Source organism: Diadema antillarum, unplaced genomic scaffold (genome assembly GCF_040938485.1).
Source record: "Diadema antillarum isolate AM-2024a unplaced genomic scaffold, OU_Dant_1.0 seq00001425_RagTag, whole genome shotgun sequence".
Taxonomy (NCBI): Eukaryota; Metazoa; Echinodermata; class Echinoidea; order Diadematoida; family Diadematidae; genus Diadema; species Diadema antillarum.
In genome coordinates, this window is record NW_027272177.1 from 422,742 (window position 1) to 450,466 (window position 27,725).

General features: G+C 38.2%; 1 protein-coding gene across 1 annotated transcript; it reads right to left on the reverse strand.

Annotated features, from left to right (window-relative positions):
- Positions 1-27,725, reverse strand: LOC139709305 (upstream stimulatory factor-like). Its single transcript, XM_071621255.1, has 8 exons — positions 27,585-27,725; positions 16,323-16,384; positions 11,825-11,880; positions 8,950-9,078; positions 4,988-5,156; positions 3,710-3,797; positions 2,630-2,783; positions 1-228 (listed from the first exon to the last, which is right to left on the reverse strand). The coding sequence occupies exons 1-8, from the start codon at positions 27,614-27,616 to the stop codon at positions 16-18; spliced, it is 903 nt and encodes a 300-aa protein (XP_071477356.1). The 5' UTR covers positions 27,617-27,725; the 3' UTR covers positions 1-15.

The following is a 27,725-nucleotide window of genomic DNA, read 5'->3' on the forward strand; positions in this document are numbered from 1 at the left end:
AACTCAGCTGCATGTTTAATTAGGTGTCCCTGGAACATCAATTCCATGCTGCTGTAACTGCGCCCGCAAGAGGGCGTTCTCATTCTTTAGTTCTTCCAGCTGTTGCCTCATGAGTTCGGCGTCCACCTGGAGCCGTTCCGTCTCCTTCAGCGTGTCCGCCATCCGCGAGTTGGCCGTCCGCAGCTCGGCGATGTAGTCGCACGTCTTGGCCAGGATGCCTCCTTTGCTCTGCTTGGGGCGAGAAGTGAAAAAAATTGTGCAGAACACTGATAAGTTTGGGAGTGACGAGAAAGGAAAATATTGCATGTGAATCAGAAAAAGCAAGTAATTTTCCTACCATATCATATCACAGAGCGAGAGCACAATCATAACGTTGCTAGGACGATAAGATCCTGTATCTCCAATTTTGAAGTGGAAAAGAAATTCACTTTTTTTTAAAATTAATTGTCAGATAATCAGTTACAGGATGTACTGTCCTAATTCTAACAGTGAAAAATGAAGCCCCCACAGCATTTCAAAGGGGAGGCAATCCCATCTATTATAATGCTTTGGTTGCCATGTTTTTTCTCTCTCCTAAACATTTGACATTCGACATTTGACTTTTTTTTTTTTTTTTTTAGTGTTGTGTCCCACAGTCATATGTGCCTCTCAACATATGTACAGATTGTATCTACATTATGTCCGTTGCTGTTTTTTGTCAGTGTTGCAGTGGTTGTCAAAAATTGTCTCCATGATACATTGCTGCGGAGTGTGTGCCACTGACAGTAGACATAACACAGCATGTGGGGAAGGCAACTTTTTCAGGTATCTGTGATATTGGTCACTCATCGTAGGAGGTGAAAGCGTGAGCAGTAATTGAACTGATACATATTATGTTATATTCCACATACTAAGAATCTTGCTATAGGATTGGTCAAGAGCTGATCACGTGATAAAGCGTAGTTTTGCCCATCGCATCACCTGAAAAGAAAAGTTCGTTACATTCTATGTTGATAGTCCCTTTTGTTTCGCTGATCTCTGGCAGTCCATACAGTCCTAACGCGAGATGAGTACGCGCGAAATGAAAGTGTGTTGCACTGTGGACTATCATTTAACTAGGTCACTTGATAGTACACAGTGCAACGCACTTTCACTTCAGTGCCAAGCAGTGCGCGCAGCAAATTCATTGTTTTGTCATCTACGCGCACACGTAGCCTAAGCCCTAAGGATACCTAAAGACAGCTAAAACGGTTTCAGATGTGGAATAAAATGGGAATTTCTAGGACCCTAGATGTGGAATATAAAGCAAATAATCAACTTTTAGTTTCAGGCAATGAGACAAACTATCACTTCCTCGGCGATCTGAATGTGTACGCTATCTTTCCTCAGCTGCGCTTCGGAAAGATAGCTACATCCAGATCGCCTCGGAAGTGATAGTTTGTCCCATCACCTTCACCAACGTTGATTATTTCCTTACTATGCAACAGGGACACGTAGCAACAACAACAAAATTACCGTTTCAGGGGACTACATCAGAGACATGCCACAAAAATCATAACTGATTGAGGTCATAGACCTAACTTGATGAGGAAAATCACAACCCGTCATATGTGACTGTGCAACACAAAACAAATAAACAGCTGCATGTCCCAATTTTACATGAGGACTCAAAAAAGGTGAATGGGTCATCATATTCAGTCTTCAGTTTTTCATATTTTCTGAATGAGCAATTCCTCGTCTACACAATTCTTCAGTTTGGGATCATAAAATGATTTGGGAATAGTAACTTTAGCAGTTTTTCTACAACTACATGTACACTAAATTGTAGAGCAGTGTGATTACACATGATCTAATGGCAACTTAATGGCATTTCTTAAAAACCCTCTACACACTTTTCACTTTCAATTCTAATTAATACTTTGCAAAGGATAATGCTGCCTTAAAAGTATGATTCAGTAATGAATAGCATGTGCTGATGTAGTGTGCAAAATTTCAACCTACTCTGATAATCCCTTCATTGTGGTTACTAAAAGAGTTCAACATCCTGTTTTTTGTCCCATTCACTGCATGGAGCACAGCTTGGTGAAGACTAAAACTTGAATGGACTCTACATTTCAAAGCCTTCATTGTACAACAAACACTTTTCTGGAGTGTGTTCTTTCTTTCCATGATTAAGATAGGTTGGAAAACTCATTTGTATTGAGTTATACATTACTTTAAAGATTAGACTTTGCACTTTCAGAATCTACCCTGAACTAAAGATTCATGTCTGGTGACATTTTGGTGGTTTATTTTGTGATGCAGGGTCACATAATATGGTAATTTAATAGCACCTGAAGGAAATGCAGTTGTACAGATTTACCTTTTTATATTCAAGCTAAATCGCACTTTTGTGCGTTTGACTATTGTCAAAATAGGATTACCCTTCACTACAAATCCTGTATCCAACCAAAAATCTCGCTATAGTGCAAGTACCCTGTACATGTGTACTACATCTGATTCATCCAAATAAACTCTCACTATAACTGAAATCTCGCTGTAACGCAATTATCCGATGCTACAAATGGTGTATCCAAATGTGCACATGTCTCCTTGCCACAATGCACAAAAATGGAGCTCACTGCAAGGTCTCGCAGAAAGTTCAACACACCTGTCCTTGTTTGGAATGGTCTGTGTTGCAGTCAGGGATAATCTTTGACAGCTTGACGATCCAGTTGTTAATTTTGTCTCTTCTCCTCCTTTCCACCTCATTGTGTGTGGCTCTCCTCCTCTCATCCCTCACTGTCCTGGCGCTGTCAATTTTCCTGGTGCAAATAGGAGCAGATGTGTCTGAGGTTATGTTTAGCATTTCAGGCAGTTCTTGGCAACCTCGGGTAACAAATAGAAATCTGCTATTTGTTCTTCTTTTTTTTAAGCGTTGTACCCTGGGTTACCCCCTAAAAGAAAAAAACCAAACCAAGCCAAAACAAACGGGGGAGAGCGATATTCAGTGCTTTATGCAATAAGATGCAGCATCATACCAAACTAAAGTGGTTTCCATGACTGTTTGAGTTAAAGGGGAATGAGACCCAAATTTAAAACTTCACTAACGTGTCCTACTAATATCTTTGCATTCACTCAGTCCACATACATTGTATATATATTGGGTTTCATTCCCCTTTAATCAAATACACGAGAACACAGCATGAGGAAAACAGCAATCTAATTATATGCGAGGGATTAATTATATAAAGGGATTGTGTAGATTTGGTTGAGACCCAACTTCAGGATTCTAACATTTTTTTTCTGTGAGACAATGAGAAACCTCTTACGAAATATGAAAGAGCATGTAAATCCAACAGGGATTCAACATTTATTTTATGAAAATTGGTTTTGAAATGGTTGAGATAACCAAAACAGAGCAATCCCAATAAACGGTGGGACCCACCTTCTATTACGACTGCTTTGTTTTACTGTTTTTGGATGTCTCAGCCATTCCAAAACCGATTTTTATCTCATAAACTTTGAATTCCTCTTAGAATGGTATGCTTTGTGTCATTTCATAAGTGGTTTCTTGGTATCTTGCAAAGAGTTCAAAGCCCAATCCCCATCTCCACCAATACTACACCATCCATTTAGCCCATTGAAGACTAGTCCCGGGTATCTGTACTTGGGCAGGTGTCTATGGGAAATGCGTGTCGTATCAAAATCAGTCCGTCCTCAATGGAATAAAGTGGAACATTCAACTTACGCATTGAACTGATGCGTCCTGGGGGCAATGGTCCTCTGTGAGGCTCCCTGAAGGACGTCTTGAGGTGACATCATGACGTAGAATTGACCTGCAGCAAAGGTCACAGCAAAGGTTACATCAAAAGTACTTGCATCAAACACAAACTCAATCAGGCACTTATGAGAAGCTATTCCACAGATATCCACATTCATATTGAAGTATTAAGTAAACAAAAATACTAAGAAAGAAAATGCACAATTCATTGAAATGAACATTGTCACAACATTGTGCATAAGCTTTAACTGTTAGCAAGGATTTGTTAAGATCCTTTCAGTCAATCCTTGGCCTGTTTGGTTTCAATTCTGTCATTTCATGAAAACCCTTTACATACTGTTCACTTCCAACTCTGACAACTTTTGAAAGGATAGTGCTACTGTATCCAACGTTGAGAGCATCATTAATGAATAGAATGTACTTAATGAATAAGGAAAATTTCAGCATAATCTGATAATCCCCTCACTGAAGTCATCACACAGTTGTACATCTTTTTGTGTCCAATTCATGGCACAGTGCCCAACTTGGTGGGATAAAGCACTTGAATAGGCCCTAAACTTCAAATCCTCTTTTCCCAGTGAACACTTTTCCACAGTGTGTACTTTCTTTCCTTTATTTAGACAATTTGGATGGTCCACCTGTCTTGAGTTATACATTATCTTAAGGCCTAGAGTCTATTCTTTCGGAATCTGCCCTGAACTAAAAAGTAAATGCCTGATTACTTTTTATTAGTTTTGTGATGCAAGGTCACACATATGTCAGCCCAGTATGACAAATGTCCCCACATACAGTGTACAATGTATGTCAGGTCACATAACGCTGTTGAGAGTTAGTCTCATAAAAAAATGCTGTTAAGTCTAATAAAGAATGCTGTAAAGAGAAATAGCACAGGACTCCGCTAAAGTAGCCAGCATCCCCATGATGGCTCACACACTTCACTATGATTGTTTTTTTCTCAGTGCCCTGCACATACATGATAGGGAACTACAACAGATTTCTACTAATTACATGAACAGGCATTTAGGCAAAGACTGAGTACTTTTACCATGTGAGTGTTCATTAACCTGTTTAACGGATGAGTCCCAAATGTACTTCGCCAAGTGTCTACTAGAATGTGTGTTATATCAAAATCAGCCCGTCCTTAACAGGTTAATTTGCAACTTGCTTGATACCAGTGTTTTAGCTGCCCAAAGCAAGTAGACAAGAGCCTATGAATATGAATATGCCAGACTGCTTTTTACATACCCCCTGCACTACCCGCAGTTTGGGCAATACCAGCCCCTTCCGTGGTTCCAGCCGCCGCTGTCCCATCTGTCGAGATGGCTGCTGCTGCTGGGAAGTATGTAAAGCGTGTCTCCCCGCCTTGGCTCTCACTTGTGGGACTTTCCCCATTGCTGAAGGGACCCTGGACAATCTGAGGTTGAAGGTCAAGGGTCAAATAGTGGAAAGGTCAAGAGCTTTAGATGACTGTCACTCCATTCGTTTCACAAGTAAAAGCAATGTCAACATTGCTCTCCATTACAAGGATATGGCTAATATTGGCAACAGTTCTCTTATTATTGAATAACAAAACATCATCATTATCGTATTACTTCCAGAGATAATAACCAACTTAGACCACAAAAAAAAAGTCACACGCCCTGACTGAATGTGAGGACTCAAAATATGTGAAAGGGTCAAGAGTGAAAGGGTTTTTTTTTTCGGTGTACTCCCTGATGTGCATTCTTATCATAGTTGGTTGGAGAGGCCCAAGGGCCATTGTGATTTTGATTGCTTTTTTCCAACCCAGCAACTTTAGGGAAGCTCACCAGGGAAAGCCTAACATTTTGTATTCTTTTATTTTGCTCGTTTTGTTTGTTTATATGTTATCACTTGTATTGTCTTGCAAATACCGAATAAATAATAATAATAATATAAATAATAATAACCAAGTCAATCTTGAATTTTGCATATTTCCTGAAAGAGCAATTTGGCTTCTACATTATTGTAAAGTTTGGGATCATTAAGCAAATGGGAAATTGCTTTTAGCACTTAAAAGCAGTTTTCCCAGACCATCCTTTTTTGTTTTGTAGAATAGTTTAATTAGGTGTGTCTTCAAGTCCCCTTTCTTATTTCTTAAAACCCTTTACACTATCTTCACTTTCAACTCTAATAACTGTACAAAGAATGATGCTACATCTTTGAAAGTTGGCTTTGTCATGTATAGACTGTGTTAACAGAGCATGCTCAATTTCAGCTTAATCTGATTTAAATCCCTTCATTGTTGTTGCTATGGAGTTTTACATCCTGCTTTTTGTCCCCTTCACTGCACAGAGCATGGCTTGGCAAGACTAAGCTCTTGAATGGAGACCATACTTCACAGCCTCTTATCAGTACACACTTTTCCAGAGTGTATGCTTTCTTTCCAATATTACAGGTGTGCTGGTAATAAGGTGAGGAGAGTCCATTTGAATTGAGTTACACATCATTTTACAGCTTAAAGCCTGTTCTTTCAGATTTTTGCCTTTAAATATAAAAATCCCCTGTCTTGTGACTTTTTGTTGGTGTTGTGATGCAAGGTCACATATAGTGTACATACCAACTTCAGAACCTATTCTGACGCAATTCATGAGGATGATTTCTCATACAGGCTACATACAAATATGCACTGTAGTACCATAGGTCAATAGATGTTAATCGGAAAGAGTGACACACACACACATAAACAAAAAAAAAATGATAGGTTAACATGTTCCTTCCCAGTTCAAACAATCCATACAGACTGTCACTCTACTATGTACAGCATTCACTATAAATTCATGTACCTGGTAGACCCTGAGTCAATCACAATGGAGCTAGACTGTCTCTTTGTCTGCAGTTTTCACATTTGTAATAAAAGACCTCAGTTTTGAATCCACCCACTAAACTTCAAAGACGAGAGTCCTTGAGATGACAAAGATCAGACCATTCACGAGTTTAGAAAGTCCGGTGGAAGGATTCAGGAGGGATTTTCGTCTTCTCTTTCCTTCTTCATGGCTGATATGATCATATGACAGAACACATGACAACAGAGCGCACAGAAAACAAGTATCAACTACTGTAAAAGTGGAAATGTTCGCGGTGTAGAAATTTTCGCGCATTTCGCACAACCAGAAACTAGTGTAAAAATAAAAGCACACTGATATACATGTATTTGCTTGTTATGTACCACTATGTAATATCTTGATTCCACAAGATTAAAAAACACGCGAAATTCATCTTACTTGGCAGAGCGAGAACAATTACTCACACAAAAATATCTACTTTTACAGCATATCCACTATTTTATCCACCTTTTTTGAACACAAAATGCAAACTATCCCAAAACGTGCCTAAATCACCCATGTTGTCTGTGTTCTTCAGTTTGAATCAAAGACTTTTCAATAGGATTTCATCATCAAAAGAGGGGAGACATTGTGGCTCCACTGCAATGAGTGGATAGTTATTCTACGCATTTGTATGACTTCTGCACTGTGGCATCTTTCTGTAGTTATACACTGCAATTGTACATCTATATAGATGTGTTTTGTTTTTACGCATGGGACATACATTAGTGCAGCTAAGATCTTGTGAGATTGAGTTTCAAATATCACATTAAAAGAAAGTATGCCTTCAAAAGCTTTGCATTTTTTTTTCTCTCTCACTCTCTGTTGTGAATTAAAATGTCATAATATTTAAGTGCTTAGACATAAACTTGGGTACAACTGTACGTGTAATAGACAACCTTCCGTGACATGCATTTGACATAGAAGGGTATTGTTTCTCTTTTTTTTCACCTTTCCACCTCCCATAAATGTCAATCTGATAGTATGAAATGAGTGTACCACCACTGATAGCCAAATCCAGGGAACAAGTTGGAAATCTCAAAATTTTTCTTCTAGTGATACTCCACATGTATAACAATATACAATGGTACAAAGTGTAAAATGATTTGTGTGTATGTATGCATGTGTCACAGTGTCGGGGTGTGGATGTGTGTGTATCGTGGGTGTGTTACACCTGGGTTCTTGCACTTGGGTGTGGGTATGTGTGTGTGTTTTTTAAGTGTGTGGGGAGGGGTGAGTGTGCATGTATGCATACCTGTGTGTGTGTGTGTGTGTGTATGTGTGTGTGTGTGCTTGATGAATCTGAGATTACCCCTAAATTAGTTGATAATGCAAGCACTTTGGGCAGAGGAAAACCACACCCATTACTCACATGGCAAACGTGAAGCGTTCTTGTGAGGTGCAATCATGTGACACTTAATGGACACTTAGGTGTAATAACATTAACTGACTTCATTTCATCTTTCACTCAACAGCCTTTCTCGTCTAGTCATGGAATCTATTTACACAACAATAATTTGTATTCTTCAGTTTTCTCTGGGGCTTTTTTTTTAGGGGGGGAGGGGGCTTGTTTTTTGTTTTGTTTGTTGCTGTTGGCAGTTTGTTTTGTTTTGTTTTGGTGTGTTTTTTTTTTTGTTTTTTTTGTTTGTTTTTTTTGGGGGGGAGGTGAAAATGGTCAAATTAACCCTGTATCTCTTTGTATTTTCTTCCTTGACACAGTGCCAGAACTGTAACCAGCTAACATCTGTCTTTCCTTGTAATACTAATCAAGAAACTTAATATGAACTGGTGCACTGACAGGATATTGAATGTGTACTGTACAATCCTTTTTGAAATCATCAAATCTGTGTTGAAGTCACTTGTAACATTCAAATCCCACTTTCAAAAAGATAGGGAACTACTCTTCCATTTGTGTTTGTTTGCTTTGTATTGTTTTGTCTTATTCAGATGTTCTGTCTTGTTTTTCACTTTGTTTTGCTTTTCATTTATTTGATTTGTTTTGTCTTGTGTTTCTTATTCTAGGCTGAGAGAGCAGCCTGGAGTGAATAATTGTATAAGCTGTTATTTTTGCTAGGGTTTAATTTTCGCAAAATTTGCAAATATCAGTTAACCGCGAATTCAACAACACAACAACAACAACAAATGTTGTCATGTGCTAGGGTAATAGTGCGTTTATGATGATCTTGGTGTCACTTTAAGAAAACAACTTCTTGCGAAAACAACTTTTTACAAAAAACCTCCTCATTTGCAAAAATATCTGTACACAAAAATAACTGCATATGAGGTAGTTGGGCTAATAAGATCTTTGTATTAAAGTAAGTACTCTCTCATACAGTAGTACGAGTGTATGACTGTCTGTCTCACCTGTGTTAAAGCCTGCTGGCCTTGTGGAAAGGTAGTTACCACCGTCTGCGGACTGGCGTCGCTTTCCCCGACCTGCACCACGCGATATGTCACCTGACTCTGACCATTACTGTCTGTGCGGAACTGATACTATTGAGGGGCGAGAGGAGAGAGGAAGAAAGATGCAGTCACGTGCACGAAGCAGAATGGGGATAACCCCAAGAGGGGTTTTTTCATTAATGAAAGAGATCCTTCTTTCGCGCTCTGCGGCTCACAGGCTAAACATACTGAATGGCATTAATACTTGGTCATGTGATCACAATAAGAGTGATAAATGACTTCACAACAACTTTCAAGCATATACAAATTTGTATCTAGTAAGAAATACTGTGAAGTCACAGCAGGCAGGCAAAAAGATATAGGTGATTTTTCACTTCAAAATCAGAAATTTGAAAGAGGGAAAAGTTTCGGAATCTTAGTGCTTCACATGTAGTTACTTTTTGGTGACAAGCAACCTGTATATAATAATCTGTCTCAAATTATATGACAATGTCATCAACTATTAAACAATTCTAATGGTTCAAGAAAAAGAAAAAAAGAGGCATACAACTGCGATACAATTGTACCGTACATAATTCACAAAGCAGTTTAAAAAAGAATGGTGAAAAGGGTAAAGGTTTTTCTGACATCATGCAACATAGTAGATCTGTGTGTATACGTCAAGAAGAGAGTTGCTTCTAAAAACAAATTGTAGTTTGATATATAGAGTAACAACACTGCAAGCACACATGAATAGCATTTATTCAAAAAAAAAGACAATCATATCAGAAAATGATATCTGGTGAGAGAGAGAAAAAAAATACAGTGGGGTTGGCCAAGAGTGGCAACAAACTACACTGTACACTTCACGTTTCTTCAGTGCACAGGATACTATACACCAACTCCCTACTTGCACAGAGCAGGGAGGTGGGACTCCCTGCACAGAGCAACTACAGTAAAACTTACTGTCTGGCAAAGTAAAAAGTGTACATCATAGTAAAAGACTTTAAAATAGGAACTTGCCCCCCAATGCCCATTTGGGCATCTGTACTGTATATTTTTGCCTGCGTTCAACTTTTCTGCGTTGCACTTGAGTGAGTCACCATTGACAAAAGTAAAATGCATGTGAAAGTTTTTGTCTGCACAATCCAGTACATGTAGTGTACTCATAATTTTTCATGGTCAGTAATTCGTGAAAGTTTCATGCCGCAAAAAAGGCAGTCAGCTCCAATTCGCACAAAGTTTCATGAAGCGATTGATTCTGGTTATCTACAGTACATTCTAATAGGGTAATTAATAATTTTTGTAATACCCCAAGAGCAATTGAATATTCATTACACACATTACTTTGACAACGATTATGTACCCATTAAATGACAAAGGGTAGAATCAGTTCAATACTGGTCAGTAACAATCTTTCAAGGAGTGGGTCTGGAGCATCTCAGCCTGGTCACTTTCACTTCTATTTTCTATTCATGGTCAGCAGTGAATGTTTGACTTGTAGATCTAACAACACAAAAGATTGAGGCTTTGCTTGTGTGTAAGTGTGCAAGGTACAGTGTCCAGTGTAGGTGTGTGACATGACAGTTTGCAGCAGATGTTTGTGTTTTGTTTTGTTTTGTTGTTTTACCTATAGACATACACTTTGTATGGTACATAAAACACCAGATACAACACTTAACAAGCACTGTTGTGCTAATAGCATACATTACATTGTATGCACTATCCATGATGGGTCTGATGACATGCATTTAAAATCAATTACAATACAGTTGAACCTCTCGTATCCGGACAAGTCGGGACCGGGGCTCATCCGGATTATAAGGGATTTGGCCGGATACGGGAGACTCAATGCTTTATACATATACATACATACACATGTACTGATGTAGCCCATTGTAGTACCACATGTACATAGTAATGTGTATACTGCAACCTTTTCATTGTTACATTTGGGGATGTTTGGGGATGTTAAAATGTCTGAGGGTAAGCAATTTCGAAGGAAATTTGATGTAATGTATGTTAATCATGTTGGAAGTAATATGTAATTCATGTGTGTTTGTGTAGGAGTTCTCAAGGAGTTGGGCAAAATCACGGCGAGATTGCGTCCGTATAATAGAGAGATCCGGATAAAGGGAGGCCGGATAATAGAGGTTCAACTGTACTACATGTATAAATATATATCTGATTTGAGTTTGATTTCAATTCATTCATTAATTATTACAGTGTATACATGTATAGAATCATAAATTTTGTGGGGCTTAATTTCGCAAATTTCGTGAGATATGTGCAATTCGTGAATTCATGCAAAAATATCGTAATTCTGTTCCTAACACGTCACGTACAAACTTGTATGCATACATGTACAACTTGTTTCTCTAATCATTTGTACTCCACCATCCCGAATTTAAATCAAATGCGCAAAATTGTTGGAAAGTCCCAATTCGCAAAAAAAGTAAAATACACTCTAGTGGCTAGGAAATGTTCTTTCCTATCAATGAAACACACAGATCTAGATGTTTGTACTGTAGTACAATGTACTGCTTTAAGTTTTGGTTTGTTTGTTTTTTCTTGTGTGCGTGTGTGTGTGTGTGTGTGTGTGTGTGCTGTTGTTGGTTTTTTTTATTTCAAATGCTACATGTAGGCAAATGTACATTGTAGGCCTAACGTAGCACCATGATGTCTACAACGTGTCCTGCATTTGTGATACTGTAAAGTGTACAAGGTGGCCAGACATGTCTTTGTATTGTAAATGTCAAGCTCGGTGCGGAGGATGAAGCACTGGGATGCTACATCCACGTTACCTTTCCTTGACTACACTGTTGATGGGCTAGGCTAGACGGAACGTTTACAATACCTGGATGTTATCTGCAAACTCTGCTCCCGTACCATCTTCAGCGACAACCTGGTCTCCTGTGGATGTGAATCAAATGAAGAGAATTCACAACATACATTGTAAACTCATCAAGTACTGGGGGAATTCACTGTGGAGAAATTATCACATTGTACTATAAACTGCTCCTCAAATTGACAACTCTGAATTTTACTGTGTAGCCTTCATTCAAGAAAGACTAGTACATATAGTTGTAGAATTACAGTACAATGTACAATATACATTGTAATTATGTACATGTTACATCACTACACTTGTACAATTGTACATTGTAGTTATGTAAATATACAATTTTGCGCTAATCATGCCTCCCTCCCCCCCCCCCCCAAAAAAAAAAAAACCACAACAACAACAACAACACACAAACAAACAAATACACAAAACTGTAATTTACCAGGAGGGTTGAGAAATATATTGATTCTAATCTCCTAAAATGTGCTGTCTAATTGAAAAATAAAAAATCAGCTTGAAACTCAGCAGTCTGGAGGCTTTTGATAATTCTGCAATCCACAGTGTATGGATAAAATGGTATACAATGTACTGATGTACACTTTATCATGAAAATACAACTACACTGTAGTATAAAGGGTTAACATTACAAAAGACAAGTTTTTATTCACCATATGAGATATGTGTACATGTAAAATCTTAAACAATGAATGATAGCAATAATGATGATATTGAAATATATTGCATCACAGCAGATATTAGTGGTTTCTGGGGCTGATGGGTTAAAATGAGTGGACTGCCAAAGTTTTCTGTTGGGTTTTTGACTGTTCTTGTCTACATGGTCATGTGCACTATTTTTCATGTGTACAGCGCAAAGCAAGGCCAGGTACACTTTACAAAGTAGTTTAGAAAGGGCCCTCAATAAATCACCCAGCGAAAGTGAATTCCATTGTGCAGGCTGTGCGATACAGAGCACGCATTTCGCAGACTCTTCCTGAATACTTCTTAGTATGCATTTACAGTTGAACCTCTCGTATCCAGACAAGTCGGGACCGGGGCTCATCCGGATAAGGGATTTGGCCGGATACTGGAGACTCAATGCTTTACGGAATACATGATACATACATGTACCTGTACTGATGTAGCCCATTGTAGTACCACATGTAGTAATGTGTATACTGCAACCTTTTCATTGTTACATTTGGGGACGTTTGGGGATGTTAAAACGTCTGAAAGTAAGCAATTTGGGAGGAAATTTGATGTAATGTATGTTAATCATGTTGGAAGTAATATGTAATTCATGTGTGTTTGTGTAGGAGTTCTCAAGGAGTTGGGACTCCCCCTTTCCTCCCGTAATTATTTTTAAAAAAATCACGGCGAGATTGCGTCCGTATAATAGAGAGATCCGGATAAAGGGAGGCTGGATAAGAGAGGTTCAACTGTAATTACACACAAAAACACAACAGACTTGAAGCGACACAAATTGGCACGATGGATTTAGATTTATTTGCAGCAAAGTCATGATTATTTCTGTATCAATTTACCATGATTTGTGACTGTGCATCACAAACCCTCCCCCTCCAAAAAAAAAACAACAAACAAACAAACAAACAAACATGGATTTTTAGTTTTAAAAGGGCAATTTCTGAAAGAGCATGTATGTACTGTATTAAAGCTATAAAGTGATGTACCAGTAACTCAATATGAAAGGACTTTCCCACCCTTTCTATTTTTTTTAATGAAAATAAAGTACACACTCTGAAAGTGTTCACCAAGGCATGAGATTTTGAAGTTTAGGGTTTGTACCTGGTATTCAAGCACTATTAAAAATCTCTGTGCTGCACTCTGTGCAATGAATGGGACAAAAAGAAGGATGTTCAGACAAAGCTCCATAGCAATCACAATGAAGGGATTATCAGGGACTAAGCTGCAATTTGGCACATAATCTTTATACAGTGTAGCACACTTGATTCAATACTAATCCTAAAATTCTTAACTTAAGCATGAGCATCATCCTTTCAAAAGTTATTAGAGTTTAAAGTGAAGAGGCCTGAGCTTGTTAAGGGTTTTTTATTTTAACCCATTGAGGAAATGCTGATTTGGTACAGCACACATTTTCCATACACCCTTGCCCCAGTATACTCGGGACTTGTCCTCAACGGATGAAGAAATGAAAACTACAGTAAGAAGTCTCTATTTAAAGTAATTATAGTACATACTGTGTGCACATAATCACACTATTCTACAATTAAAGTGTTGGAAAAATTGGAAAAAAAAACCAACACATTTCCCATTCATTTTATGATCCAAAACTTAAGAATCGTGAAGAAGAATTGCTCTTTCAGAATATACAATGTATATTAAAAAAAATATATTATACTGACTAGGCTGACCCTTTTCAACTATTTTGAGTCCCCGTGTAATATTGCGTCATGCAACTTTTTCTTAATTTCATGATGCACGGTCACATTTTATCCTTCTGATATTATGAGTTGTTAGATGTTTGGAAGTCAGTGAAACAATTCTTTAACAGCTTTTGTTGTTGCCAATCATGATAACAAGAACAGCATAATAAGTTTTCTCACACACATTTAACTCTGTATGTTTTTGTAATTTTATAAGCCAATTTTCACAGAGCCCATAAAGAAGCTCAATATTTGAACCTTATGCCAAGATAATGGTACAATAGTATCATATCAGCCATGTCGAGTGCATTATACAATATCTCATAATTCCTGTTATCACATTCATCCTTGTGCAAGCAGGAGCAGTCTCATCAAATTTCCATGAATCATTCTGAAGTTTTCTTTTACATAATCTTAGAATTTAACCTTGCCCTTCCACCTGGACTTCAAACTCAAACAAATCAAGCTCAGGACTGGACTTTCACACTGTACAATTGTAGATGTGATTTGTAAAGCTACAGTACTGTGGAAGCACTGTACATGTTGTATGTGCACTAGAGTACAGTCATACATATCTTACAAAGTGCATACATTGTACTACCTGGTAGTACTAATTGCAGGAAATTATTGATTCTACATGTACAACCATGTACCACACATTGGATTCAAGGGTAGCGCTTGAAGTGCGTAAGGCCGAGGGTCAAACCTTGGAAAATACAATCATGGTTTTTGTTGTGCTTTTATTTTTTCTGTGTTTTTGTTTTTGTTTTGTTTTTTGTTTTTGTATGAGCCAGGCCAAGAGTGTGGGCAAACAAAACTTATCCTTTTTTTCCCCAAACAGTACAATAAATTGTGAATGCCAAGTTTCATTCATTTACAAGACCAGGGCCCTGTTTTATGAAGAGTTAAACTTGATAGTTGATTTCTATCATAGGTCTATGGCTGCCTACATAAGGTGTGTTAAAAATCAATTATATCTGTTGATAAAACAGGCCCCTGGTACATGTAGAGAAACTGTAGTGTAACACAGTCACTATTCAACACCATGCGTGTATGTACGTGTGCACTCTGTACACACACACTCTAGAGAAACATGAAGCAACAGTGGGCAGCTCAACTTTCTATGAAAGAGAGAGAGAGAGGGAGCGTGAGAGGAGCAGACTCAGGTGTTAAAAGGGTGTAGAAATATTATTGTCTTGGATAATAGTTTGCTCACTTCACAGTATTCACCATAAAGCAATCATAGTCTTCATGGGGAATATTGATATTTAAACTTTAATCGTTATGGGGAATAATGCGATTCAAAGCATGGGGTTACAACATTTAAACGAAGCTATTTGTATTACTCAAGCTCTTGAAATTGTCAATGCACTACGACAAAACTTACATTTCACATGGTTACGTGACTTTAGACCTTTGATTTTGATGCATTATAATGTACCATAATGCATTCCAAGGTTTAACCAAAATTCAGGCAAATCAAGTCCAGACACCAAACATAGGAAAACTCTGGATTACATTTATACTGAATTTAAAAAATACAAAATGGGGAAGTAAAAGTGCTCATTGATGCAGGTGGAAGGAAAGACAGAAACAGGGATCAAACAGAGCTACACTGTAGTCTATCAGTGAGAGAAGTTCAGACATTTGTCTGCACACTCAGAGATCAACCTGCACTCTGTCGTATTTAATCACAAGTTAAATACTTTTTATACTATACAAATGTACTTCATTGAACACACACTACATTTAGAAGCCATTCATCCCTAAGAGTTTCTCATCAGTGCTTCCATTCAAACAAATGTACAATATAGGATGAAAAGCAAGGCCTCTGAATACATTTTTAGAGTCAATCCCTAATCTACACAGGCCGATAGCGATACAGGAAGTTTTGTTGTTGTTGTCTGTAAATTTATGTCTGCAATATCTAACAAAGTCTGTCCCAAGAACATACACACACAAATATATTTGCAGACATACACAAGGCTTGAAATTCATCTCCCTGAAGCACTCCAGAGTAAAATTACATGATGGATCAGGGTCACCAAATGACAGTGACATTGTAACTGTGCATGTTTCCAGGAAGAGATGAAACGTTCACTACATACCATCTGCTAAATGGACCGTGACGGCACCTTCTTCTCCAAGTTCCTTTTCTTTGTCTTGTGTTCTGCAAATAGGCACACAAAGAACATTCAAACTTCATGAAAAACTTTATCCCAGGCAAGGGTTTCGTTCACGCATGTTTTTGTACCAGCACATTCAAGACGGAGCACATACTCACCTTGCAGTCACAAACATTTACACTGTATGCGATTTAATGCGGGGCAGATGGAAACCTCCCAGACAACTCCACTTCACAGCTGAGGAGGTCCAATATTACACTAACAGCCAGCAGATATTTAAAATGACTGATAAACTAAGTGTCCTGATCGTGTTTCAGAGTATACAATGTAAATGAGAGCATCAAATAAAAATTCAAATGAAACACACAATGGAAGTTTATTACATTTTTTTAATACATCCATCTAAATTGTGCTTTGTCTTAAATATCAAAAGAAAGACAAAATATTGCAAATGAAAAGAAAAATGATGAAACCCCCTGCAAAAAAAAGAAAGAAAAAAAGTACACGTTTCTTTGTGTTCTTCGGAGGATTCCATGACGTTCCCAATTTCAAATCACAAGACAGGATTTTCTGGAAATGTGCCCACGTATTCCAACTCAAGCAGATGAAAATTGCTCACCGCATTCGCTCATTTCCAAGTAATGACGATTTCGCCATCGTTCCCCTACAGCTCCCAACCACAAAGGGGCAAAATGCACTCCTCCAGATATGAATATCAAATTTCCCCCCTCGCTCATCAAAGAGGCGTTACTACGCGCTCAATAGGGTGCTCGGCTTCAACAAGAATGGCATGGCGATAAATGAGGGCGAAAAAAAGAGAGAGAGCATCATACTACAAACTTACTCCTGGTACTTTGCAAGTGGATGCATACGCAAGTATTTCTTGAGCCCAGGATGGGATGTGGGGGGGGGGGGGGGGGGCAAAGGGGTGGAGGGATGCAAGTTGAAAATGGCTCGGAAACTTTAGGAATTGTCATGTGACCTGACCGAGAAGGGGACGGACGTGTGGCAGAATGAGGAGGGGGATTGATGAATGAATGGAAGCAAGGTAGTACCTAGAGGGGAGACTTGACCCCGAAAATCATGCCCCCCTCTTGTGGAAAGTGTCCCTTGCTTCACACATGAATCTTACGCAATTTTCCTACAATGCAAGTACTACATTGCTTTAAAAACTATGGGAAGAAAGATCGAGAGCAGACCTTGAGGATGATTCTAAAGGCAACGCAGGTCATGATACAATGTATACTACAAGTAATTTAAGCAGCACAGGTTACAACTTTGCTTTAAAAAAAAAATCAAACAGCCTACAACATACAATCATATGATTATAGGAACAAAACTGGATCTACTAGATGAAGAGGAGTTCAAAATGTGACGATCTCTGCCCCCCCCCCATATTATCTTTTCACATACTAGTACTGAAGTCTTCAAAAAACAATGCTCTTTGAATAGCCTCTGCAAACTCACCCCCCCCCAAAAAAAAAAATAATAATAATAATAATGATAATAATAATAATTCAATAATAAAAAATTAAAAGAAATAAAAATTATAAATTATGCACACTACAAGAACATTCTGAAGGCAACAAAAAAAAAATATTGTGGTTGGTAATAAGGCCTGCTAGAAAAAATTTGGAAATTATATTTTTCCCTTAAAATGCATTTTTTTCATGTATAATAATTAAAGGAAAATACACCAAAGTTGACAGCTCTTTAATATGCAAAGCTTGAATCTCATGAAAAGTGTTGCAAAATGATCTTGCCAGGAAATCATGCTTCATGTACTACAAGAATCAATTTGTACTAGAATATTAAAGCATATTTCTCATGGTCAACCCATTTTGTCAACTCTCCCTCTCCCATTTCTTTCACAACACCCAACAAAGTGACCAAGAGGGGGAGGGTGTGTCCCTACTCCAACAGCAAGGGGTCTTTACATTGTAACAGTTTATAAATTAAGTTGTATAGTGTACATCTTGCAAGCTGGTGCATACTACAGTGTATCTACAATGCAAAAGTGGAAATTTTCGCACATTATTTTTGCTTGCCATGTTCCAGTAGGAGGTATTGTCTTGATTCCGCGGAATTAAAAACATGCGAAACTCTTCTTACCCCGCCGAGCGCGAAAAATTAGTCGCACAAAAATATCCACTTTTACAGTATTCTGGATTACAGTCATGTATTTGATGAATACAGTAAAGAAATTGATTCAAAATGTGAGGATTTCGTGGTTGGAATTCCATGTTGCTGATTTCTTTTTTTTTAAGGCCATTTGGAGGTTTCTCGTGAGGCACGTGGAAAAAGTTTGTTAGGCGTACGAGCATGAGAATGGCCCCCGATGTGGGAGTTTCACGCCTAATGGTAGGTTAAAATGTACCAAGTGATCGAACTTTATGCCCTCGTGTAGTATTGCCTGCAATTGGACACATTGGGGTTTGGGGTTTTCTTTTTTAAGGGCCAAAAATCTCAATGATTACAAATCTGTGATTCTACATTCCTCAACAATGTGCAAGTACAAATACAATGTACATGTTGATTTCCAGTAGTGCATGCATCTTTTCTCTACGAAAAACAAACTTAAACAAACAAACAAAGCTGTACTTCAAGCTGATTTGCATGTAGTAGTACATGTACACCCTCAAAAGGCAAAAAGGCCATTTTGAAATGCTTCATAGGGGAAACCATTTTTCCTCTGATATTAATTTTCTTCAAAGCAATGAAACATTCTCAATTTTTTAGCCTCACAAATAAACATTTTCTTGACCTGCATGTTCTATCAGTTTCAATTTATACATGTACATGTAGTTTGTCATGCATAGAAAACTTCTGTGGCATCTTCTCTTTTTTTATGCAATAATTAAAATGATAGTTAACATCTTGTGTGTGTTTTGTCTGTCTGAAGGACACCCTTTGCACACTGGGACAAAAACTGGGAGGACAGTGGGGTCACGTTGCCGGAGTCATGGGGGTGCGCGTCACCCCTCGAGACCCAGCCCACATGACTTGACATGATTCGCTGGGGGTAGCAGACAATAATCGGGGCATCCTGTCATTTCTCCACAAATGATCACCGGCAAAGATTTTTTTTCTCTCTCTCTTTCTCTCTCTACTCTGCATGCCTCCAGCCCACTGTACAATTCTTCACAGTTTTTCCTCTCCTTTGTGTGGTCAAAACTTAATTTTTCCTTTTAGCATGACATGCAAATAAAATGCGATTTACTCTCACAGTAATAACAATGTTGCAGTTATGATTTTTGTTTTAATATTCTTCTCCTGGTCACACAAGAAGCTTTTGTGTGGAGCTTGGAAGCATACATTCTTGCATTGTTCACAAATCATGCAAAACTTCAAGACTGTACAATGCTGTATACAGTAAAAGTGGAAATTTTCGCAGTGTTGAAATTTTCACACATTTCACGCAACCAGAAATGAGCATGAAAATAAAAGTATGCGAACATTTTTGCTTGCCATATGTTCCTGTACTTGGTGGCTTGATTCCGCGGAATTAAAAACATGCGAAACTCTTCTCAACTGGCCAGGCGTGAAAAATTAGTAGCGCGAAAATATTCACTTAAATTTTAGTACCTGAAACAGCAAATTTGACTCATAAACTGAATGCAATGAGACGTTATACAGCACTCAAAAATTAATAGGAAAGGCATGAATATGTGCTGGTTTAACTGTACATTGTAAACAAAAATATCAATTTTTATTCAATTTCAGGAATACAGGCCCTACATGGGAGATAAATCATTGTACATGAATTAAATCAACGAAGACAAGCGAACCATTTATGCCTGAATGTGAATCAGTCAGAAAACTACAGTTGTAGTGTGTTTTCATCAGTACAATGTAGTAGCGTCCTATGGGCACCTAAAAATAGCAATGCTATAATATTCCAGTGGAAAGACAATAAAATGGTCATGGCTCTGTACTATGTACAATGGTACTACTCAGGGGCAAATCCAGGAATTCTGTAAAGGGGAGGTACCTTTAAAACATTAAAGGGAGGGGGGGGGGAAGGACACACGTGCCCCCTTTTTTCTTTTTATTTCTTTTGTTTGAACAAAAAAATAGAGAGGAGGCGCTCGCCCAGTGCACCCCCTCTGAATCCGCCACTGCTACACACAATACAAAATGATTGTTTCATTTCTCAAAAATTGAGAGTATTTACACTGTAAACGGTTCATGATCTGTTGTCTGTATTTCACTACTGTTGTGTTTTTGTGTGCTCTCCCCCAGGAATTGATATCCATATGAACCCTTACATTGTATCAGTGCGTATTGATATCTACAATGTACAAGTGTACTGTGCTTTTGCAGCTTCAGTAATTATGCATGAAAGTTTTCAGTACAAAGTTGTGTCTGCTGATTCTTGACTTTAGCAGACATACAATACAATTATTTTATAATATAAACTATCAACTAATTAGCAAAGAGCCAAACACTTTAATATTTTGGATTATAATACGAATGTACTACATGTAGTACTGTACATGTTTGTCATAACTAATATTCTCAGCACAGCACATTGCATTTTCATACATATTCTGTACATTGTACACTGTACAATTTGTATTCTCTTACAGTGTGCATGTACAGTATGTACATGTATGCACATTTTGTACAATAGAATATGTACTGTATTTGATGCTTGCACTATTTTGAAACAGATCAGAAAAAAAAAAATCTTGACCAAAAATATGAAAGCAGTGACCTGGGCGAGCTGGGGAAAGGAAATTGCTAGTTCATTCAGCCATATCCTTTGCAAAAGAGCAGGTCTACATGTATTCTGCAAACTGAAAGCGAAAGTTGCAAATCACAGTCAGTCTGATTCTTCGGTTTTAATGAAAGCTGAACAGTCACATGACCAGGAGTTTTGTATCGTTAAAATGTGACTGCCACTCTACAGATACAATGTACATTGTATGTCATCTGGACAACAATTACCACAATCACCTTCAGCTAGACCTCATTTCAGTAGCATTTGTCAGGCATCTTCTTTGTTAGATTAGGACAAACTTTTACTTTTTTAACTTGAATACACTGTAGCTCGAATACTCTCTGCTTACCATTCAGCAAAAATGTACCACATCAGTGTACACAAAATGGAAACGATGGGCATTGTTTTCTTCAAAGATAATAATGCTGTCTTCCACATTAAAACAAATGAGAAATCAGAAAAATATATAATGAATTCCCCCTTATATTCAAGTGAGGAGTTCAGGTCTACAGTGTACCCTTGATACTGGTACTGTATACGAATGTACAATGTACACTGTACAGTGTACAAATTGTACACTGTATGTACACCATGTAGAATACAATTTAAAACAAAATTCATGAGTCTACACAGTTATGTACAACTTGCAGTATCCGTGTACAATGTATGTCATGTATATATTTTTGTTTGACTTCCATGGAAATTTGAGCCACTGCAAAAAGACTCCCTCAGCTGCAGTCAGTTTTTCGATCAGCTGTAAAAATTATCACCCCGAATTGAAAATGTGGAAATAATTAATCCAAAGACATCCTGCAGCACCTTGTGATTGGATGTTGAACAATGGTGAAAAAAAAAAAGGTTGAAAGCATTTTCCTATCACTTGCAGATGCATCTTAATCTAGTGTACTACACTGTATACTTAAATGTGCCATACATTGTACATGTACATTGTGATCAATTTGACTTTAATAACAATTAAGATAATATCAAGTACAGATCTGCTTATAACTGAGACCCACTTTGCACTGCCTCTTGCCCCTCCCGTGTCCACCAAACACCTTGTACTGTAGTTCAGTATACTGTAAAACAAGGAATGTTCGCGTGCATTTTAATTCTACAAATTTCGCGAGAGCCAAGATTCGCGAAATTGAAATGCACGCGGAAGTTCCTGTCTACACTACTGTAAAAGTGGATATTTTCGCGTGACTAATTTTTCGCGCTTGGCCGGGTCGGAAGAGTTTCGTGTGTTTTTAATTCCGCGGAATCAAGACATCACGCACAGGCACATATGGCAAGCAAAAATATTCGCGTGCTTTTATTTTCGCGCTAGTTTCTGGTTGCGCGAAATGCGCGAAAATTTGAACACCGCGACAATTTCCACTTTTACAGTAGTTTACAGTATACAAATAAATGTATGCGCTGAATGTGAGAGGCAACTCGCAAAAATGCATGACGGGAAAAAGGCCGTCGTTTCCACTTTGCAAAAATTTCATGCCGCGAAAATATCATGTTTTCAGTTACACATAGCAAGCATACAACACGTACAGTATTCACAATGTATTAAGGTGCTGTCATGATGTCGTGGTCTTCGGGTTTCTCACTGACCTACACACAGATCTTACTTAATTTTTTTTCATCGTCTGTGGCACGAATAAATTGTAACCCATATGAATTTTTTAAAGTGAATCACATTCTTTCAATCACATTTTTGTTATTAAAATTATCAACCAATGATGGCTTTTTGGGGAGGAGAGGGGTGGGGTGTCTCCCTCCCACAGTATGGAGCTTTTGAATGACATAATTCTTAAGCTGTAAAAAATGCAGTGTAGTGCATACAGTGTATTTGATATGCCGTATACATTTGTACACTGCAATATATATTGAGTTATTCTGATATAAAAAGAAAAAGAATTGTCCTAAAATATGACTTATTGAGGTGGTCGGAAATCCACAAATTACATGTACTGTATTTAGTTTTGCTTTGGGTTTTATTTTGTTGTTTTTTGTTGTTGTTTTTCTTCTTTTTTTTTTGGGGGGGGGGGGGTTGTAAGAAATGAGCATGAGAAAGACTCTTGAGGAGTGAGTCTCATGCCTAATGCGTGAGGCTTGGTGAGTCTGAGGTCGAAGATCTATCTCAGAGATCCTGTTTTTTGTGGTGGTGAGTTTTTTAAGTGCATACATGTACATTCATCAGTTCCAAAGGCAAAGCTACTACAATTTGCATTGATACAATTTGTTACACTCTACAAAGGGACAAATGAGACAAAAATGTCAAAATGAGACCTCATACTGTAAGATCCCGGAAACTGATATTGTCAACTTTGACTACAAATACAAAAGAGAACTGCATTTTTTTCGTCAAAAAAAAAAAAAAAAAAAAAGCTACTGTACTACAACACTTAATGATTTTTGTATGATTTCATAATTCACTTTTTCTACTGTGCCTTGAGCACATTAGTCATGTGGAATTGGTGCATTATAAGTATCCTGTACTATTATCATTATTATTACTATTTAACAATAAAAACTGTGACGTGTGTTTCCACGTACAAATGTACATTTACTTGTACTTTACTCTTGGTGCTCACTTCAAACTTACTATCTCATATCACAGATCTTTATCCACAAACATTATGCACATTCTTTTGTCGTACAGTATACTGTAGTTGATGCAATCTGATGTCCAAAATGTCCAATATTATTATCAATCATGAGACATGATTTCACCAAATGAGAATATGAACCGACAAAACTAGGAGGATGATATCTAAAATGTTCCATAACTGTTTAAGGAATGCATTGAGCGACAGATATCATCAAAATACACAGTCAGGGAACAATAGGCCTACTTAGTGCTGAAAATATACACAGAGAGTATTTGAAAGTGATATTCATGGCGCATGAATGCACTCTAACTAGCGCCACAAAAAGTCACTGGCTTTGATTGCCATTGAGAATGAATGGCACAGGTACAGTATAGGCCTATTATACATGTAGTGCACTTTTAATAATATACAACCAGCCCCCAAAATCAAGCTACATCTTGTAGTACAGTTTGTACCTACAGTACGGTGTACATGTGTACAAAAATTGTACAGCATGCCTGTATAGTGACGGGGCATTCAACTGCACATTTATACTTGAAGTGATGAGACCGTTCTGAAGCAAATAATTTTCACACAACAATAGATACATAATGTACTCTCAAATGAATCCCACAAGGATTGGAACAATTATCCCCCATCATTCCCACTGATTCCCACTGATCAGCTACTAGCCATCCCCTTTAAAGAGCTCGATTCTATGGGCAGTCCTGAGAGGTTGGTTTTTTTAATCATGTAGCCAGTAGATCTCGAAAACCTGCACCAAGTATTGACCTCCCACGTTACAATTTTGATCACACACAAAAGCATAGAATACTAGTACTACGTTTCTATTTAAACCTACTCTAACTTTACAATCATGAAGCCAGTGGTTGAATTTTGGACAGTGTTATGGTTGAATTATAAATGCCCTATGTATATAGGGTGGCTTGCTTTAGGTGAACATGAAAACTGCAAAGTACAACGGGCGGGTCTAGTGATGATGACATACGATGATCTTCCCTATTCGCTATTGACTTTCACTTCCTTGACGAGGATAATGCATTCATTCGAGACTCAAACTAACGAACGTTAGCCAGAGGGTTATTTTTATTAATTTTCACCTTATGATCGATCCATGATACCTAAACTTAAGCACTAATGTTAGAACTACTACGTAGGGTCTATTCCGTCTAACGTTAGGCTAACCTCGGTAACTAGCTGTAACTAGTAATGCCATACAGTACGTGTTGGGGTCGTCGCTGGTGCGGTTAGGTCTAACGTTAGCCCTTTATAAAATGGGTTCGAGAATGTAGCCAATTGGAAGCGCTGAAATGAGTCACGTGTGCGTGGGTTATTTCTCACTAACATCCACGGCCTGACGTCATAATGTTTCCACTAGCAGTGCGCACTCAATCAGTTGTTACAAGTGCGTCGCGCGCTACTATTACGCGCTGTCAATCCTGTAAACAACTTCTACAGTAGTTTGGGCTGCCTGCCGGCCGGCCTTTCTTGTGTGCATAAGGGCAATTCCGCAGTTAAGTGGACATGACATGGATAAAAGAAATGTGCCTCTTTATCTTACTCTTTAATTTAGGTATCAACTAATGCCATGGATGTTCACCAATCACTAAGGTCTTTCAAATTCAGTAGATTTTATTTTTCATATTCATTGATTTTGCGAGATCTAAAACCATCATTTAAAATGTACATGTGGGACTGGGGATGCTGAAATTCACTTAAATGCAAATTACAGTGGGTTGCTTTGAAATTTTTTCCTCAAATTTTTGCCAAAAGGTAAAAGATGAATACATTTAAATACTCCAGAAGTCATGTGACATTTTGTTGATTACAAAAGGGTGAAATGACCTGCGGAATTACTCCGGACAAATGTAACGTTACTAACCGTAACGTTACTAACCATGCATTTGGGGTCTAGCTAATAAATCATCGGTCGAACTGCTAAAAATATTGTGTGAACGTTTGTCATGACGCAATAATTGAAATTTATGCAACACTTTGTTTTAAGTAACTTGAAATTTTGCACACTTTTTGTTTCAAGACATTGATTTTTTTGTCATGTCCTTTTTTCGTAACGTTACTAACCAGCCCTTTTAGTTGCCATAGCAATTCTAATATTTATTGGATTGTACTCATTCTTTTCTATATCATAGACCTAGAAAGGATGAACATATTTTAAAATGATTTTGACTTGAAATGAATAAATGGTGATTTAGTAGTAAAAATAAATATCTAAATTTCTTTAAATGTAACGTTACTAACCGCGGAATTGCCCATAACATGTGTGGCGTATGCAGAGCTACCAAGTCTCACGCATTCTGCGTGAGACTCAAGCATTTAGGGTCTGTCTCACGATCTCACGCATGGCAACCATTTTCTCACGCATCTGGTGAAGTCTGCAATTTGGGCCAAAAATATTAAAGGAGCACAGCTCAAAGGATTAAAGTGATAGTTGCAATTGAAGGTATTTTTTTCCCTTTTGCCTTTCAAAATTAGTAAAAAATAGTCACTTAAGTATGCACCAGATCGCATCATTAAGAGCTAATAATTTAAAAAAGCTCCTTACCAAGGGAGGGGGACACCCCCCTCGTTCGCGTGCACATGCGCGTCAGCGCCGAGACACCAAGTCATAAAAATCTCACTCATAATTTTTTTTTTAACTTGGCATCTCTGCGTATGTACAGTACTTATATGTGCGGGATTTCCGAGTGCGACGTGCGTAAATGTTTGGGACGAACATCTTTGTACATCTTACAAAGGTACGTGAAAAATGCTGTTAGTTTTCGACCCATTTTATAACACAAATGATGCACAGGATTATTTCGTGGCGTTAGTGGGGATGCAGCTCACTCTCGGGTATTTACAATGAAGTGCAACATGCACTCGGCTTCGCCTCGTGCATGTTCGCCTCGTGCATGTTTCACAATTGTAAATACCCTCGAGTGTGCTACTGTACATCTCCACTAATGCGCTCTATCCCGTGCATCACTTGTATAATAACATGCATGTTGCAAGCTAGCTAGCCCGACCAGACACCGTGTGAGTCGCGACACTTGTGTACAGCAACAGGGCTGTTAACTGCGACCAGTCCCACAGTGTGTAACTGTGTATACGGAGCGTCCCGGGGTTACAGGGCTGTGTAGTCTAACGCTAGATCTATACTGTAAATTTAGCTACAATTAGAGTTTAACAAGCTAGCCTGTAATACTGGCAAACCCTTGAACCCACAATCGTTGACAATAGCAGCATGTATTTCTTCTTTTTTTAATAACATATTATTAACGTTGGATTCTAACGTTAGAATCTAACGCTAGATGTACTGTGTAAGTATTCTGCACGGCACTGTTTTTTATGAAGAATTGGTTATAAAGTTGATTTCTATGTAACTACACGCAGCCGCTGTCGCGAAGCGACTGCACAACGGTCTGGTCAGGCTAATTTCTATGATAAGTTTATGGCAGCCTGTGTGTTATTAAAATTTACACTCGATTTTATCTTTTGATAAAATCGATTGTAAATTTTCTTACTACACAGGCTGTCATAGACTGTAACTGTATAGTAAATTTTAACTCTTCATAAAACAGGGCCCTGGTGAAGTGGTGTATCGTTACACGAAATCTCACAAAGCAGCACCGCCGCAAGGCGCTAGGCCGCACCGGCTTGCTTGCCTTGGCGGTAAGCCATTCACTGCACGCCAGCCCGCACACAACTGCCTCGCCACCACAACAAAGAACCAATCGAATGGGCGAGCGGAGTGCAACGTAAAACAACCTCAAACGTACGAAACAGAACCCAGCGCAATACAGAACACTATACAAGATCTACGCAGGCATTTTTAAACTCCTGCAGAAATAGGGTGCGACCAAATCATGTAAACTTATGCTCAATTCGAACTGTCTTGCGTGAATATGTCCTTACCCCTGATCCAAGGTTTGATCTAGAACATCCATGTGGTCGAAGTGAATGGGAAAAGGGAAAACGAATCAGGATTTCTAGCGGTGATCACGGGGCCAAACAAGTTGGTCATGTGAGCCAAACGCTGAACATGTGACAAATTCA

Bases quoted from the DNA above. Each gene is read 5' to 3' on its own strand.
- LOC139709305 (XM_071621255.1), bottom strand. From the start codon at position 27,616: ATGGATGTTCTAGATCAAACCTTGGATCAGGG. The intron at 16,385-27,584 runs GTAAGGACATAT...GCCTATTTGCAG, and splicing joins GATCAAACCTTGGATCAGGG to AACACAAGACAAAGAAAAGG. The intron at 229-2,629 runs GTGTGTTGAACT...CGCCCCAAGCAG, and splicing joins ACCATTCCAAACAAGGACAG to AGCAAAGGAGGCATCCTGGC.